The sequence below is a fragment of the Neopsephotus bourkii genome, unplaced genomic scaffold, assembly GCF_033783945.1.
Source record: "Neopsephotus bourkii isolate Nb327-2 ecotype Australia unplaced genomic scaffold, CSIRO-AGI_Nbou_v1 NB_1292, whole genome shotgun sequence".
In the NCBI taxonomy this organism is placed as follows: domain Eukaryota; kingdom Metazoa; phylum Chordata; class Aves; order Psittaciformes; family Psittacidae; genus Neopsephotus; species Neopsephotus bourkii.
Genome location: NW_026901776.1, coordinates 4,492,389 through 4,511,071, shown reverse-complemented (window position 1 = coordinate 4,511,071; position 18,683 = coordinate 4,492,389). Strand labels below are relative to the sequence as shown.

Here is an 18,683-nt window from a genome sequence, read left to right as displayed (position 1 = left end):
TGGGCAGTCTGTGCCCTTGCCTCAGCACCCTCATAATGAATGATTTTCTTCCCAATAGCTAATCTAAACCTGAGGTTGGTGTTGCCATTGGTACTTTACTGTAGGTTACGTACTTTCACAGGAGCTGGCAAGGCACAGACGTTGCAGACTCCAGTCACTGCCGCATGGCTGCCGAGTCTGGTGCGAATCCAGAGCACAGAACTAGGCTATTGAGCAAACGTGTACGATATGGCACACAGTACCTGCAACACATCCCAAGCGCCCCCAGGGGTTTGGATACCCCAGTTGCTGTAGTTACCACACCAAATCTGAAAACATTTTTAATGCAGCCTATTGAAAACTAGTGGCTTTTAATAATGCCTCAAACCAAACCGCAGCTCCTGATGCCCATGTCAGAATATAACCTGTAGTTTAACTATAGGAACCCCCTGGACAGTTTTACAGTCCTTTGAAAGCATCTTTCAAAAGCAGAGATCAGCTTGTGTGGCACTGACAAAAGCAGTAGGTACCAGGGGAACAACATACACAGCCAATGCTCTCTTTTTTATAAAAGTATTTTTAATAAACTGATGGATTTAAGATGCTAGACAACTTGTTGCCATGTACAGGTAACAAAAGTCAAAATTCTTTGAATTTTATACAAATACTATGTAGTACAGTAAACTTGAATACAAGTTTACAAAAAATGCATCAGTGATTATTCAGCTTGTAACCAACTTCCAACAGTGAAAATCATCATGTACCAATAGTGATCAGAATTGCATTGCAAACTTTAGAAGTAATGCAACTATGTTTTTACCAAGCCACTCTGAAGTTCCTGGTGCACACGGACAGTACATTGGATTTTTTTGGCTTGCTGAACAGAAAATGGCATTTAAAGGACCTTGAGTTAAACAATACATATCAAAAGTACTACCTTACACAAAAATCAAACAAGAATGAGAAAGTAAACAGAGCAGAACCCTGAAGTGCTGATGTTTTTCTACCCGTTTTGATGGAAAAGACTCCACAGGTGTCCAGCTTTCTCACAGCATTTTGGAGTGTTCTAGTCCTAGCACAGTGTGGTCATTAGTAGACTTAAGTAATCCCTGCTTGGCAGTAATGCTGGTGAAAGGTAACTTGCTCTATTGCTAACAAATAGGAGTAACCACTGGCAGGGTGACTTCTCAGAGGTGTCCAGCGAGGCCGAGTTGACAGCACGCGACTGAAGCTACAGTACTGCTTGCTTTGATACAACACCCAACAGCCTTCAGGGTTCAGGGGTCAGTTTCCTCACAGGATTAACAAATGGATGGTTTTGAAACAAGAACAAAAAAAACAACCCAAGAACCCAAAACCCGTTATGGAGCATAAGACAGTATTTTCACCTATACAGCTACCAATAAAATGAAGGTTTTTGTTACAAACTTTCCAGTCTGCTTTATAAAAAATAGTCTTAGTTTTACTTCTAAATAAAAACTGTGCTGTGATCTGTCACGTTCTTGCATTGTACATGCTGTAATTGTGTGTGTTAATGAAGGTGTAGAGATTTGTGACCTAGCGCTCTGGATGTATCAGAAGCCTAAAAAGCTGATTTTGGTACATAAAAGGTAGCAATGAAAATTAATTCTATTTATTTTTTCCTAAAACCTAGGAAAAGCTACAGTACATTGCTAGATCAGTGGCCTCAACCCTGAGCTGAAATGAAGGACCTGCCTTGGCCAAGAGACTCAGTCACGTTACTACCACAGCTGCACAGCAGACACAAAATAACCTGTCTGCAGCCTGTTCTCTTAGCTGTAAGTAGTGTGAGATTCAGTTCTGTTAATGCTTGAGAGTTGACTGGAGACCACCATGTTCATTTTCACTACAGGAAAAAACAAAGGAAGGAGAACTCAAAGTTCAAGTGAAAAAAAAGCACTCAACAGGGAGAGTTGTCAGTATGTCCAGCTTCCGGAGACCAGAGACCACAGCTAGTGGTATACTTGTCAGTTTTCAGCATTTCCCACTTGGTAGAAGTGATTATTAAAACACGTACCAACCTACAATCAGAGAGCCATCTATTATTATCCCACTCTTCTCAGAAGGAGACACCCTTGATTTCCCCTCACCAGAACTGAGTACCCCTCTGTACCTACACTGCATCACAGAAGAAGAATGAAAACTTAAAAAAGACTGTCTGACATAGGATTCAACCTACCAACTGCTACCAGAGAAACTTCCACTTGTTTTGAGTAAGAGTTGGCAACTGAGAATTCTTACTAGGATACAGCCTACTGCACCTTCCTGTAGGGTTCAATGGCACCAGCTACCTATGGCTAGGAGCATTCATCACACGAAGCATTCTTGCATTCTAAAAGGCTAAGAGGACCTTTTTCTCTTTTTTCCCTTTTAAACAGCAGAAACTGTAGAGTCAGTATTTCACTTAATGGAAAAACTAAACTCAGCAACATATCAAAAGTAAAGCTTGTAAGCATCATTTATACCTCTAGTAATGCACACTTCTTTGTGAGCTGATCAGTGTGGGTTTTGTTAGTTTAAGGCAGCAAGTCTTACAAAATACACAAGCTCACCTCCCTCCTGTTTGTGCTACTGTTTCCTTAGGTGCACAATAGAACCTCACTAATTTACACTAATGACTGGAAGAACCATTAATTCTCTTGCTAAGTGAACAAGAATAAGGCATTCCATTATATATTCTCATCACTAATTATAATTTAGCTCTTATTATAATCTACCAGCAAACATACTTCTGTCTTTTAGAAAATAGTATCTCTTACCTTCCAATATAATTACGTGTGCAGATTAGTGGGTTCTGCTGTGTAAACACGCAGGTGCATAAGCAACTTTCAGGTTTTTCTTCATTACATCTGACAAGAAAGTTAATGCCACAGATAGAGACTGTGGGAAAATAAATTAGGGTTTCTCTATAATTTGTGTGGACACGCATGACTGGGCACTAATTTATAGCTCAAAAAACAAAGGACGTGAATGTTTACAAACTCAGAAAGCAAGGCCATTCCCCAACCATAAAGGGCTTGTTTACACCATTCCAAACCATATGCAACAACAACAATAAAACAAAAATAAAATACAAGTACTGCGATATACAAGTTTGAAATCAAGTAAAGCAAACAGTGAAAAATTGTCTGATGCTTCTAACATGATATTTGTATGTCTAAATCCTGGTTGAAGTGGACTGTAAATATAGAAGATAAGATGCAACTACATTTAAAAAGATTTAAAAAAAGAAGAAAGGGATCAATGTGCATTGTAATGAGAGAGATATTTCCCTTCATATGTGCAAAACCCCACAGTTTCATTAATGTAGAGGTCATACTTTCAGTAACAGACCTTGGACAAAACCAGTCTCCCTGCATCCTGGAATCTGCCTGTTTACATCAGCCACTTCGAGTGCACAGTACCCTGTTCACATATCTAGTATTCAGCAGTTTCTGGCATTTCTCAGAAATTTAATGTTCACCTGCCTTAAATCTTGAAAACAAAGGGGAGAGTTCATTCAGGGCATCATACCACTGCTTCTGAGCTATACTAACAGCTAAATCAAACTCAAATTCTCTCTTCTTCCATGGTGGCAGGAGTCCTTACAGGACTTGTAAACAGCAGTATACAATACTGTAAACAAATAATTTAAGTTCTGCTTTGTACAAGATGTTAAGTTAACCCAGGTCTACCAAACAGGTGAAAATGAAAAGGGTGGCTTCACACAAAATCCTTCCCTTTTCTCTCAGCAATTATTTTCACTACATACGTAATCCTGAGCTGAAATAGGGTTTGGAGAGCCTTTTTGCATATAAAAACAGTGTTACAGAGTCAGCTCTCATGTTCTGTCAGGAAGTCAATTGCTGGAGAGATTAAACTGAAGTATTTCAAACCATTTGTTACTTTGGAAGAGGACTTATAATTTGGTGTGGCGTCCAGTTCTAGACCCAGATGCTGAGCTTGCCAAGGAAGCTGATGCAGCTGCATCCTCAGCTTCCTCCAGCTCATCGTGTAGCTCCTGGCTAACACTAGACTGGAGGGCTGCAGGAGTTAGCCACTCCTTCGGCAAACAGCTCTGGAGAAATGGTATACAAGAGCTGAAGTAGGCAAGGCGATTCACCCATCGTGGAATCTCTTTTCCACACAGAATCTAGGGGGAAAAGGAAAGGAAAAGATTAGTTTGGCTCCTGGACTCAGCACTAACAGAACTACAGTACTGTAAATAAAAAGCAAAGGCTGCATTAAATGCTTGGGTTTTACTGTATGTCAGCCATTAAATGGTTGTGTCGTCACTACTCGAGAAGTGAGCTGGTTTACTTAACTACCTCCACATTCATTTCTGGTATTACTTACTCCAGTGCAAATTGGGAGAAGAATCATAGCTAATGGGAACAGTACTCTGCTGTAACTGAGCAGCACTTAACTTGTAATTACATCCCTGGTTTTATAGCCAGTGTGAACAGTAAGTAGCATGAGATGTAAAACACAAACAACATGACTGTGTGGTTGAAGAGTATGGCATAAACCTGGCCATACAGGTCAGATTTCATGCCAACTGCAGCTTTGTCAAGTGTCTCACCCTACTTACTTCTACCAGCACTGCACATCATAGAATCACAGAGTGGTTTGCTTTGGAAGGAACCTTAAAAGATCATCTAGTTCCAAGTAGAATAACAAACAAAATGTCAGTAACATTTTCAGTCTACACAAAACATATGCTATACAATAATTGTGCTAGTAACTATTTTTTTTTCTTAAAAAAAAAAAAGGAACAACTAAATTTTATGGAAGCTCACCATGGGAAAAAAAATAATCACCATCTCTTTCCTGGAGTGCTTCAATAAACATTAGGACACATTATGACAAGCACAGATTGCCAACTAACAATAAAAAAATCACAACTGCCATTCCCCTCTTTGTCCTGGGTTACTTGTTCCTGAGCCTTTCCCTTGTGTGGCTACACATGTGAGCAATCACACATTCGATCACACTGGTGAGCTGATCAAGTTAAAATGAAGCTGAAGGGGAAAAGCAAAGCCCTTTCAACTCCACAGTCACATACTTTGTGCAATCACTCAGGTATCTACATGACCAGGGTGCAGGTGCTGGCAGAGCAGTAACTTGCCAAAAGCTGTTCAAGCAGAAGATTAACACTGTCTGTGAAACCTTGATGCCTTTGTTATTCTTTAACAGTAGGCCGTAATTTTAAACATTATTTTCAGTGTGATGGCTCTGTGGGGAAGTACTGATACAAATAACACGTAGTTCTATCTTCAGTAGTTATCTCTCAAGCATCTGGAATGATTTCAAAAGCCTATTAATACCTGATTTACTAGGTCTCTCGATTAGGAACGCAGCCCTGCTTGAATACAAACTGTGTATGACAACAATATATATAATTTTTGACAGCAAAATCTTGTGCTTTGGACAAATAAAACCTGAAAAGCAGTGACATTTCCCCAAGGTAACAGAGATAGGAAGTTGGAAACTAGGCCAAACATTCCAAAGCAACAGGAAGGACATGACACACTGCAGCTACCTGGGAAGCACCTTTCTACAGACCTTCATGTTTGTTTACCTCAGATAAAGCTGAAGAGAAGTGATTGCAGTTTTTGTGCATTAGGTGATAAGCATTTCCTTTGAATTCTTTTCCAAGCTCTTCTACTATTTTTTCTATGTCATCTTCCATAAAGTCAGTACTGCCTAGAACCACAGCCTCTCTAGAAGAGAAAAAGAGTAGGTGATCAGGCTTCCATGATACAGATGGATTACTGTTCATACGTTACTCAAAAATGGACCCAGTGTGGGTGCTGAGATCTTTCTGTCCTCCCAGAGCAATAGAGGTTCTTTCTATTCTACTTTACAACACCATTTTCATCTTTATCATGACAGATTATTTCCTTGCCAATTGTCCACCTGTAACTCACTTAAGTTCTTTGTAAGTTAACTCTGACAAACACTGGATGCAATTTTCCTCTCCTCTCCTAAAGATATTGTTTCTAAGAGATAGCTGAGAACAGGCAAGAGCTTGTAATGCAGGGAAAGGTCAAGGCAACATTCTTCGAATTTCTCTTTGCATAACAATTTCACTACCTTGAAAAAGTTACCCGATTCTGTATAATACATGAACAAAAGCTAGCCACAAATCCACATCATTTGTACACATTTAAGGAATGCAATGGTACGCTAAACCCAATGTTCTTTGCTGTACACACTATGCTGTCTCATCACCTTTGTCCAGCTATCATTTCTAAGCATACACTAATTTATCAGAAAGAAATCCTCTAGTATCATTCAACTCATCTATATTAAAAAACAAATGCAACAAGTTGTCTTTTAAATATGCCTTCTCAAAAGCAAGAAAATAGCTTTTTCTTACTTAAATTTAAATGTTTCTCCTAGCTCAGAAGCATTTCCTGGTGAAATTTCAAATATTCCAGAAAAAGGGTATGGATGACCACCATAGGCAAATTCTGAAAGAGAAACCTCAGATTCAACAAACATGGCATACAACAACAGTGAAGAACAGCAGACCTCACTGGCTGGAAGATCACTTCACAAGGATCTAAAGCTAGAAACCAGACATCTTACTTACATGGGTAACAAATGCAAAGAGCTGGAAAAGAACAGGTTTGTTAGTTACCAGCCAACCTAAATGAAAACTGACAGGAAATTCCCTAAATCAGTGTACAGGTTTAATTTGAATATAGTAAGTATATATTGTGTTCCTTGTACAAGTGAGGATTTACAAGTTAAATTGTAAATCCTACCAATGTTCTTTATACATACTTGTTCTTAAAAGTCCATTTATATGTTTATAGATTCGGGATTCAAAGTACTGCACCCTCAAAGGTCTGACGGTGCTCCTATTCTACAGCTCTAAGAGTGGCAAAGAGTAGTGGCCTTCTAATTTCTTGATTTGCAGAGTTCAATTGTGCCAACTACTTCACTATAACAAGAAAGTAAATCAGTGCATGCACCTGAAGTCCGCACGTAGCATCTGCTGGCAATATGCATCTACACTACATGAAAATACGATGGTGTGGTTTAGCTTCCTTCTGTGTCTCTACGATAACACAGCACGCCACACCCAGAGTGCAATAAAATGCTTAAGCATGACTTCATGTTTCCGTTCCTCAAAACTCTTGTAACACATCATCCAAGTCTTAGCATTCAGTTTTGTGGGCAATCTTTTTTACAACAGGTTAATAAATAAAGTTTGATGTACTCTGAAAAATGCAAGTCATTGTTTTAGCAGGGCTATGACCAGCTATATGAGAAAGCTGTTGTAATCTGAACAGGAAGGGAGGCACATGTATTTGGCACAGCTCAAGAACTAGATTTCAGGCACAGCACTATTAAGAGTCAGGTTTTTCTGGTTTGGATTAAAAGAAATTAAAAAAGAGTTTGAACAATAAGCATTGTGTTTTGTCAATTTGTTGCTCTGATAACACTTGCAAACCCAGGCACAATGTGACCATTATAGTAGCTGAAACATCTGTAGTTTGAGCTAACTTTGTGCAATGTGGTCTTTGGACAGCATGCCACACCTTTTGCTGCTTCCCCTCACCTCCACACACATTCCCAAAAAAGAACTGGAGTAGATTTTTCTTCTTGAAATGGACTACTTTCAGCAACTATCACCTCGGAGTATCTTCATACTGCTAGGCTTGAACAGGTCAGACACGAGCCTTCCCCCAAGAAACACCTTGGGGGAGCAGTGGGGATTCAAGGTGGCCTGAATGGATCAGGAAGCTACATCCCCAAAGTACAACCTATTTAGCAAAATTGCCGTAATTATCACAAGCGTGTCTTTTGTGAACAGCATGCACAAGATGCCTCTTAAGGAAACTGTCTCTTTAAAACAAACCAACCTACCCATAGGAATAGTTAGTTTTTCTTCAGCATCATGCACTTTTGTGTGCCTACCTTCAACAAACTATTGTTTCTTCAGTTAAAAATTAACTCCTTGCACCAAGTGCTGGCAGAATACCAAGGAAACAATTCAACTATGCTTATATGAAGCATACATTTGTTTTACAATAGTCTTTCAAAGCCTAAATAAAGATTTTTATTCCTAGCAGAATAAACTGCACACTTTTCCATAGCTGCATAGCTTTACACGAGAATCAAGATGACTACCGTATTATTCACATGCAAAGTTTTTCTAGAGGCAGAAGAGATGAGAACTTCAAGAGAAAACTGATGAACAGGTTTCAGGAGCCAGACTTCCCTTGCTACCTGAAAAGTATTTTTCCAAATAGCAGCATTACCAGAACAAAGAGTAAGCTATGTTTTGCTTGTACGTACCTCGGCCATATACCTCTATGCCTGAATGGAACACTCCAATTCCGAGAGAAGAAGTATATTCATTCATCCAATACTAAAAAGAAGGAAGAAAACAAAAAAGACTTTAGTTTCCAAGACAGAATTGTTTTCTGATAGCAGTGGGAGATGTATGTGTCCCCCACATCAAAAGCATAAAACCCTACCACACAAAGTGCAACTGCACAAGCCATTTTATGGGAACAGAATGTGCCATTAAAATCCCCTAACTGCACACAGTGAATTAATTCCATTAGGTTCTACTCCGGTGTTTTAGTTCTGTCAATGCCTGTCAATCAAGGAGAAACCTGGGAGAAATTCAGATCAACTTTCAATTTGTGAACAAGGTACAGGCTGCTTCCTCCTTCCACTCAGAGGAATGCACTCTAGAACCAACTCCTTTTCAATTTGTTTAAATAACACCAGAACATAGGACTGTAATATACACACACCAACTGTCATTCATAGCAGTGATCACACTTCTGCTTACCACCAGATGAGCAGGAGTCTCACTCAGAGATATGCAACACGGGCTGAAATTACCTTAGTATGTTTTGTCTAATTTGTTTAACTGGAGGTCATCATGCAAGAAACTAGGTTATCTTCAGGCTCCTGGTGTATGTCTTCATAGATCAGGTGTCTTTTGCATGGGTCTAACACATCAGTTCTATTGTAGCCAACAGATAATAGCTGCATTTCACAAGGAAACAATTTATTTTTTTTTAAGGGAGAAAAAGAGGAAAGAAAAACCCTTCCCTTAATGCCTTCTCTTTTGTTTTTGAAACAGCAGCAGCAAGTGTCTATCAGGAGCTAACTATTACACTCAAGACCTTAAAGATTCACAGAGGTCTCTAAAGGAAAAACCTGTCTTTCTTTGGCTACATCACCACTTTCAAAATCTGTCTCCACACAGTAAAAATTTGGAAGTGGCACATAATTTCAAAAGGAGCCTCAAACAAATGCTAAAAAAGAAAGAAAAAAAAATTAAAAACCCGCTTCAGTTGTGTCCTGAAACCTGAAATTGGCAAGAAAAACCTCTCAAAAATACAAGAAATCTTGTCAATTTTCAGTTTGTCAGTTACTTCAGGAGTTGCATTTTTTTCCTCCCAGGTCACCTGGTCCCAAAGGGCACTGCTGTGAACTTCTACAAAGCAGACTTCAAAAAGTCATCTGACAGGATAGGGACTGAGGCAGTACCCCAGCAAATGAGTATTTGTTTAGCAGACAGGAAAAAAAGAAGCTAAGAAGATAGCTTCTTTGCACAACCTGCTGACATAGTAAGTGCTTTCTGATATACAGTCACTATTAAAACAGCACAACTCATGATAAAAAAGGAAAGGTTACGGGCGTCATACTTGGTTAAGATGGGCTCGCTGGAGTTAGTACATAATTTACAGGACCATTACAAACATTATGGTGTATAATGTGCATTTCTGAAAACTAGTTTTCCTCCAATAATAATGATACACTAAACTTTGGACTGAGAAGCTATTAATGAAAATCAAGACAAGTTAAATGGCAAAAAGAGCAAGTCAGGCCAAAAGTTACAAATTTTCAGGCCCAAGACATGGATCTATTTGGCTTTTACAGTCATCCTTAGTCTAAGTATTTCAGCTGAAAATTCACAATTGTGCTAGCAGGCACAGGACGCAAATGATAATCTGGGTGAGAAGATGCTGAGGATTTGATGTTCTCTTCCCACAGGTGGCTTGTCTGTAGAAACTGTAAACATGGATTAGCTGAAGACAGATTTTGTTCCTTGTATTTATTTGAAATTAGGGCTCACTGAAATCTGTGGATAAATTTTGCTTAAGACTAAAATTTACCCTTTGCTTTAATTTCTGGCTTTGTGAATGCATCACTATGTTAGCTAGTGGGGTATGGATGACTATACTAAATTATCACCTTAGTCTATTTAAAGGGCTCAGGAGTTTTTTTCCCTCCTGCCCCCAGAAAAGGGCAGAGCTAGTCTGCATGATGAAGCTAGATCCAGAAATATACTGGGTTAAGATTTATTCTCTGTAGAAAGACACAGAACAGGGAGAAAACAAGTAGAGAAGGAAGGAGAACAACATTAAGATTACCCAACTAACTTCATGGGTTTGCGAGCATAAAAACAGCCCATGGATTCTGCTCTCTGAAGCAGAATCAAAGTCACCAGGAAAACAGAAGAGTTACTTCAGCATAAACCTTTCAGTTCTGAAGCCAGTCCTATCCCACACCTCACCAGCTGACCATTTGGAAATAGTTTTAGACTGATATTTATAGTCAAAACCGTAGGCACATTCACCATACAGTTTGTCAGCACAGGAAGAAAGTATGTTTGCCTAATGAAAACATGTATCCAAATGAGCCTAACCCAGAACTGAGCTAGACATGGTCTCTGGTGGCCTAATTTATCCTCTCCTGGGCACTGAATTGGCCAGAAAACTCTGGGCCTGCCCTCTGAATTCCAAATAACCTACACATCACATACATGCTGAATCTGTAAATGCTAAGCGAGGTTATCACTGCTCTCTGGAAAACCGAAGTTACTTCTACTGCTTATGGGCTATCTTGTGTAATAGAGTCTAGTTTGTTACCACACAGAAAGAAGAGACAGAAGTTACTCATGCTCCTTCTCTCCCACAACACCAACTGCATGGTGCAGGGAGAAGACTGAAAAGTGGGTCACCAACCCCCCTCATTGATCCGCACAGAAGCAGACCAAAAGGCCAGAAAGCTGCTCTAACAAGGTGTTCCACAAGTCCAGAGCTTTTCAAGTGTGCACTCTTGCTGGAGCCACCTCAACACACAGGGCTTGCTAGCCTGCAACAACTGAGAACTGGAGACAAATTGAACACATTAGCAGCTCTGGAGGAAGTGCCTAAAGCAAGCACTACACTTAATATTTCCAGTAAGAACAGAATAGGTTAATTGAAGATAAAAGAATTTCAATAAAGCAGAATTACTTTCCCCTTAGGAGTAGTAATTATATTTAATTATTACTTAATCTGAATGAGCTATTGGAAGGTTGGTCACATTTTCTGATTGAATAAAATGCCTTATCCCACCAAAGAAAGAGGTGCAGGACAAATGCACCTTAAAGTATTCTAAATTTGGCTACAGCTGAAAAAAAAAGATGTATGACTTACAAAAGAAAGATTGCTAGTGCAGCAACACGCTGTAAGCTCTGGAATCCCAGAAGCTACATCCTTGATTTTATTACACAAACTGGATTCCCTTCATTTAGTCTTGAATATGAATTTTTCCATAGTAGAATGTATAGAAGACACACAATCCCATACCCTCAATATTTTGCAGTAAGTCAGTCTTGCAAACAGGATTTCATGTTTAAGACAACTATCAGAACAAAAACATTAGAGAGTGTTTTTCTATGAGCACAATAGTCACGTCGCTGAAATGAAACGCTGATCCCAGAGCTTCACAAGTATCTTCTTTACTTTCTCCAGAGCTTTCACTTATGTTAATACTTCAGATTGTTACAGCCTTATTTCACAAGGGGAAAAAATAGGATGGTAATCTGGGCACAAGAAAGCTACCTGTTATTTTTAGAAGTCTAGCCAAAATGAAATCATAAAGTACTCCAGTTCTCAAAACACAATATATTAAAGCCTTCACCCTACCCTTTTAATGACCATATTTTCAAAGACATGATCTGCAGCATGTAAATACGCCCTTAAGCTTCTCTCCCTCTGTAAAGTTACCAGTACTTGAAAGGCCACTTTCTTGTACAACACATGCACGCCTCCCTGCCCGTTGCTTTTATCAAAGGTTTCTGCTTTTTGAAGCACTAAGGACAATGGAAGGGTATACGCTCCAAACCAACCAACTCAGCGCTACTGTAAGGAGTTTCAAGAGTAGCAAGGTCACCTAGTATTCCGCTGCATACCTAAGCAGCTGTCTGGGAAATGAAGCTGCAGTTAGCACTCAGGTTGAAATAAAGATGTTCATCGACTGCTGCAATTCTACCGAGAGTTGATTCTGTCAACCAGGTGACTAACAGTGGTCTCTTGTTCCAAAAGAAAAACATAAAATCCATACCCTAAAATACAAACACCCCCCCTCCCCTAAAACCTCCCTCAAAGTGACATAAAATGTCAGAAACAAACAGTAAACCTGCTAATACCTCAATACACAGGTGGCAGGATTTGATGAATAAACGAAACCTCAAAATAGCTGTAACAAAACTCTTCCCTTCTCTCTTAGTGCCCCAAACAATACTGGTCGATTTGATTAACTGATTTCAGCAGGCTGTCAACATGCTATAATGTAACTGCCATGCAACATGGAAGTGAGGCTTTAGTTTAAGCTCCTGCTTCAAGCAAGTTTAAAACGGACCTAGAACACCATTTAGCAAAAGAGTCTGGGGCAGCATGTACACCAACAGTGTATTTCAGACACCATGGTAACCTCAGTTTTCATTTCCAGTTTAAAGGAAGTCTGTTTCTGTAATGATCAATGGCACATCATTATAAAATAACAAACACAACTGAAATAGGATGTAGAAATATTCTGCTTAGTGGTCTCAGCTTACACTATGTATCATTTGTGGTGATACACAGCTTCAGCAACTACCAGGACTGCAGACCAATGCACAAGACCTGATCTCTATGTGTAATAAAACATCTGCAAATGAGTGTGCATGCTTGCTTCTTTTGGAAGGCAAGCTGCTTCCACAGATGGTGACTTTAGAGACTATGCTACTTGTTGATGTAGGCAGAGCCCCACTGATCACAACAGGAAAACCAACAGCCTGCAACATGTCCTAAGTATGACACTAGCTTTTATGAGCACAACCTTCCTGTTGACCTTTTTTTCAGCCCTCTCCCCTCCTGTCAATTGTCAGCCTTCCTAGGATAGCTGGAGTAAAACTGATCCCAGCAATTCAACCCCAGATGAAAAAGAAAGGAGGATACAGGTTGCAGCAAAGAAATCTTACGAGCAAGAGAAGAAGGAGAACCATGTGAATGAAAGAGTAGACAATCACAAGAGAAAAAGAAAAGGCATGCTGCAGTCACACCCCACCAGTGCTATCATTATAGTGAGAATGGAATTTCCCACAGAGGCCATGGCATCACCTTCCACACAGGCACTTACACAGGAGACAGTCCCCCTCGTTAAGTTCTCACAGCCTGCCTGTGAACTGGCCCAGACACCTTGCACAGCCAATCAAGTCTTCCTGAGAACACTGGGTTTTCCATCATAGTGAGTCAGAAGTGTGTAAAGCTTCAACTTCAAAGATACTATCTTATGTTACAAGCCCTGAAACTGAAGTCCTACTTCTTTCTCTGTACAAGTATTTATAGTTAATATGTAAACCCACCTCTTTTCATGCCAAAGAAGCTTCTCCAACATGCATTTTTGAATGGTAGTTCAGATAAGTCATATATATCCATGCCACAGAGCACCATTCCCTCCTTCAGTCTAGTATAAGGCACAATGACTTTCTGTCATATCAGCAACATGTATGAGCTCAAACAAGTGAGCAAAAATCCCTCTTTTTTTTATTTTTCCTTGGAAAAAAACAGTCAAGAGACTGCTTCTGTCTCCAGTCTCCCCTCATTCTCTACAGTGAAGGAAAAACAAAGTAGAAGTAACAGGTTCTATTCACTGGAGAAAGAACTTGGGACACAGGAATGGGGAAACAAACAAATAAAGAAAAAAAAAATCCTTTGACAGGAACATTGATTTCTATAAATATTGGTGTGAAAGAAAATAATGGTAAGAATCAGGCTACTTCATATAATCTCATATATGATTTTAAATCCAAGCCAAGTAGCTCCCTATTGGTTGCTATTAAATATCCTAGCATTTGAGCCTGAGTAATCCCAAGCAAATAAGCTGCATTTTCTGACAGCAGTCACTGACTCCACTCTGTACCCTTTTAAAACACCAAAAGGTCAACTTAAATGGTGATGGAAGGAAAGCCTACCCAAACTAAGCTAAGTAACACAAACACAGTTAACCTGAAACTAGCTGTCAATCTTACTGTCCCCTTATCAGCAGACTCAGAAGGTGGTCAGAGAACTAGTGCTACTTGTTCTAATTTCCAGTGACTGAATGGCATTAACGGATAATATTTTCTTAATATTCCTTATCCACACCTCCTGTTCTCTGCAGGTACTTATACCTCATTTGTTACCACGGCATTTGAGCAGCTTCCAGCTGAACCTAAGACAATACAACAGTTGCTGTAGGTGTCACAGAAAGATTACCCAGAAGGGAGGGAAGGTGAGCTCATCGGGCTGCAAATCAAGCTGGAACAACTCCTTTATTTCTACTAAGTTGCAGCAATACCAAAACTGTTAAAAAATTCTGGTCTAGGGGAAAAAAAAGCATGTTACTGACACAACGCTATAAACCCTCCTATCCCTACAGAGACAGCAGTTATCCCCAGCTACCATCCTGAAGGGTCAACCGGCCACTCTGATGGTTTTCAGGAGCAGGAAAGGCAGGGCCTCCCCCCTGAGGTGCCCTGGAAGCAATAACGGAGGAATAGCTCGGGGTCGTTCCCGTTTCGCTACCCACTCGCAGCAGGTGAGAGTTTCCCCCGCGATAGGGACTGGGTCCACCCAGCAACAAAACACCCGTCTGGGCCCCACAGCAAACTTTTGCTGCAGGTCACAGGTTATATACAGAAACCGACAGCCTTCCCAAATTATAGCCCTCTTCCCCCCACCTCCCGGTTCGTTGTTTCTCCCGGCCCCGACCGAGCCAACTCAGGCAGGGGGAGGGCAGGAAAAGTTTCCCCCGCCGCCCCGCGGGACGCTCTGCGCCGCGCTCAGCCCCTCAGAAGGGCACAGGGCCCTGCCCGCGCCAGCCGCCACAGGTGCGGGGCCGCGCTGCCTGCCGCGGGCCGGGCCGGGCCGGACGCTCACCATGTCGTAGACGTTGAGGATCACCAGTTGGTTCGCCATCGCCGGCGGCCCGCGGGCGCCCCCCGCCCGCTCGGTAGCTCCCGCTGCGGCGGCGCTGCTGCTCAGGCCGGCGGCGGGGCGGTGGGGACCCCGGGGGGCCGCTTCCTCCTCGTCCTGCCTGTTGCTGCGAGGCGGGGGGGGGCGGCGGGCACCATGGAGCCGCCGCCGCTGAGGGACGGGGCCTCGCCCCCGGCACACGCGCTCAGCCCGCGGCTGGCGGCGGGGGCCGGGCGAGGGCCCCACCCCGGTGGCGGTGCCGGCGGCGGGAAGGGAGGAAGGAAGTCGGGGGTGACGAGGAGGAGCGAACGCGGCGGCCGGGGCGAGGCGCAGGCGGCGGCAGTAACGCGCGCCCTGCCCGGCCTCGTTGCTGTTGCGGCCGGCAGGCGCGCGGGACGGCCTGCCCACCCCTCCAACGGGCGCAAAATGGAGCCGCGCAAGCCCGCCCCCGGCCGCCGCGAGGAGCTGGGCGGTGGAGACTACAGCTCCCGGCGTGCACCGCGTCGAGCCAGGCCGGCAGCGGTGGGGCGGCCCGAGTGTCCCGGTGAGGGTGCCGGGCCGGCCGGGACGGGGAAGGGTTGCGCCATAGCCTTTTCACATGTGCTGGGCTGTGTCGGGCAGGCCTGTTTCACACACGCATATCCATTGTGCTCGTTTCCAACGGCAAGAGGGTCCGATCGGGCCGTATGGGGAGCGTTTGCAGGCACCGCCATTTTATGGTTCTATTCGGTGAAGCAGGGGAATTAGAACCAGCTTTACACAAGTAGCGTTTGAGTGTTCTGGACCTGCAGGTAGCCCATGTGTGGTTACTGGTGAAGCCATGGCCGGTCCTAAGTCTGCAGACACCACAGAGAGTAAACTAGTTGGGTGACCCGGTGGTATGGTAACCTTATATATAACCTTGTGAAGAAATAGCAAAGCAAAAATCCAGTTGGCAAAAGCAGCAGCAGTAGAAAAGATGCTTTCCCTCTGCCAGCGGATTGGAGACAACTGCCCCTTCATAGTACTTCGGAAAAGGTGTGGTTCTCAGCAGGCTGTGGATGTGTTCTGGTGACCAAGATGCAGCTGGAAGAAGGATGTACCACCCCAGGGGATCCTGGCTGCCGCTGTCATTTCTGGCTGCAGGTATTTAACCCCTTTCTCAGCTAAAGCTCCTCTTGGCTGCTGAGGGTATGAACCTGTGGTTCATCTTGGCCATATGTGGGAGGACTCTACAACTACCTGAAAGGAGGATGGAGCAGGGAGGTGCCTGGTCTCCCGATTAACAAGAGGTAACAAGCCTCAAGGTACACCAGGGGACGTTTAGGTTGGATAACAGGAAAATTTCTTCACTGAAAGTGTGATCAGGCATTGGCACAGGCTTCCCAGGGAAGTGATGCAATTGTTCCTGTGACATGGTTTAGTGTAGACTTGTCAGTCCTGAGGTAACAGTTGATGATCCTAGAGGTCTTTTCTAACCTAGCTGATTCTGTGATTCGATGTTGGCAATGATGCCTTACTTTGCCAGCAAAATAGTAAACCTGTGGACTGCATGTCCATAACTCCTTTGGACCATGTTCTTCATCTGCTCCTTTATCTGGCAGCTAGGAAACTAACTGATAACCAGTAAACTAAAAGTTTTGTGGGGAAAAGTTGCTTCTATATTAGGGAATACCAAGGAAAATATGAATACATCTTAAAAACAGCAGGGGTCAAACCTCTTACCTGCAGAGATAAGGACTGCATTTCCAACTAACAGTATTCATTAACTGGAAGAGAGAAATGCAGAGTGCTGACTCACTCACGGACTTCTAGTGAATGGTTTAGTTTTCTTTCTCTCCTGTTTGTTGCCTGTCTACAAACGCACTGTGAAGAAAAATGAGAGGAAAACATAACTTCTAGCCTGTAGCGACAGGAGAGAGAGAGATAACATTCACATATGAGTAAATCTAATGAATAAAGGCCCAAAGTGTCACTTCTTTGACTTAAAAATTGCATTTTGGCATTAAAATGTTAGACTTACTACACAGAGTAGTAATACAACACTAGAGCTCTGACCTCCTCAGTGATGCAGTTTATCTTTTCATGCAGTTATCTGCAAAATACAGGAAAATCCTTCTTTTGAGCAGAAAGACTGTTATTAGCTAAGTGTCAGAAGCAATATTACACATGTGTGAATACTGGAGAGAGGTATGCCTTACATAGTATGTTTTACAGCAGTTTGCATTTATTTGAGTAGTTTGGACAGTGAGAAAGTATGGTGTGGAGATACTTCATGATACTCACTAAGCTCCGTTTGGCAATTTGGTAAAAGGGAGTGAGCAGTAGTGGGCACCAATACCACAAAAGAATTACAATGTGTGAACCCAGGGATTTCTGCCTTGTAAAACTGAAAGCTTCAGCCCTTAATAGAAGTACAGAAAACTTCCTCAAATAACACAAACCAAAATCATTGTCTACCAATCTGTACTACATTTACTTTATGTCATGACATTTTCCTATCCTTGTATGGGAGAAATACGCTTACAGAGCAGCCTGGTTTCTTGTCTGTATGGAAAATGCATTGTCTGTTTAGTTTTCAAAGGTGCAGAAATAGTCAAGATTAGAGGACCACCAGTTTTCAGCATAAAAGTGAACTGAGAGAAGACTAAGGCACCTTAGATTCAGAGGGATGCAGAGCACCCCACACAGATGTTGCTACACACCTCCTGTGTGTCTCCTGCATTTGGCACATGCACAGCTAAGATGGAACAGGGATGTGCAAATCCTCCAGAAGGAAATGGAGGTCTCTCACCAATGCTTCAGCCCATGGATCATCCTCTTGTAAGGGAAGACTGACTTAATGTTCAGTAGGAACAGACTGTTTTCACTGGAGCTGAAATTTCAAAGTTTATTTCAGACTTTTTTTTTTCCTCTGATTTCTTTCCTGGTACAAACTATACTGAAATAGATGAAATGTGAATCATGCAAAATGAATCAGTAACAAATGATTGAAAATGCTCATGTGTTCTTTGTGTGCCAGATTTCTACAGCTTTTATAATCTTTATGAAAATTTTCATAAACTTGTGAATATCAAATAAAGTGATGATGAGAAGTTCAACCATTATTTTCCTATGTAGCTTTAGTAAACTTATTTTAGGACAAACAGAACAATTGCCATTAACAGGATAAGCTTTACAAGGTATCTTAACTTGCCAGCCAATAAGAAAATTCTGGTTAGAAGTCCAAAAATGTCTTCAGCTGGAATGAAAAAAAGAGATTCAAATAAGACTGTTAGGTTATTTTCACAACTGAGAGTGAAAGCAAAGGATCTTATGAAATTGGCCAGTGTTCAGAACCACCCATCCTTACATATTTAATGAAAAATTTAAGTTTTTAGTAAGAAGATTAGGATTATTAAATTAACATTATTCAAAGCCTTCCAAAGTTGTAACACTCAAAATGAAGTACATAGTAAATTTTAAATATATTTGTAGTTA

The 18,683-nt window shown here is 41.7% G+C and overlaps 1 protein-coding gene across 2 annotated transcripts; it reads right to left on the bottom strand.

Annotated features, from left to right (window-relative positions):
- Positions 1-3,626: 3,626 nt before the first annotated feature.
- DESI2 (desumoylating isopeptidase 2) lies at positions 3,627-15,455 on the bottom strand. 2 transcript variants are annotated; one of them, XM_061365788.1, is made up of 5 exons: positions 15,189-15,455; positions 8,293-8,365; positions 6,362-6,455; positions 5,561-5,702; positions 3,627-4,132 (listed from the first exon to the last, which is right to left on the bottom strand). In XM_061365788.1, exons 1-5 carry the CDS (start codon positions 15,225-15,227, stop codon positions 3,899-3,901), a joined length of 582 nt encoding a protein of 193 aa, XP_061221772.1. In that variant the 5' UTR covers positions 15,228-15,455; the 3' UTR covers positions 3,627-3,898. The 2 variants fall into 2 exon arrangements, with proteins under 2 accessions (XP_061221772.1, XP_061221773.1); XM_061365789.1 differs by lacking the exon at positions 15,189-15,455 and adding an exon at positions 10,986-11,437.
- Between the last annotated feature and the right edge of the window lie 3,228 nt (positions 15,456-18,683).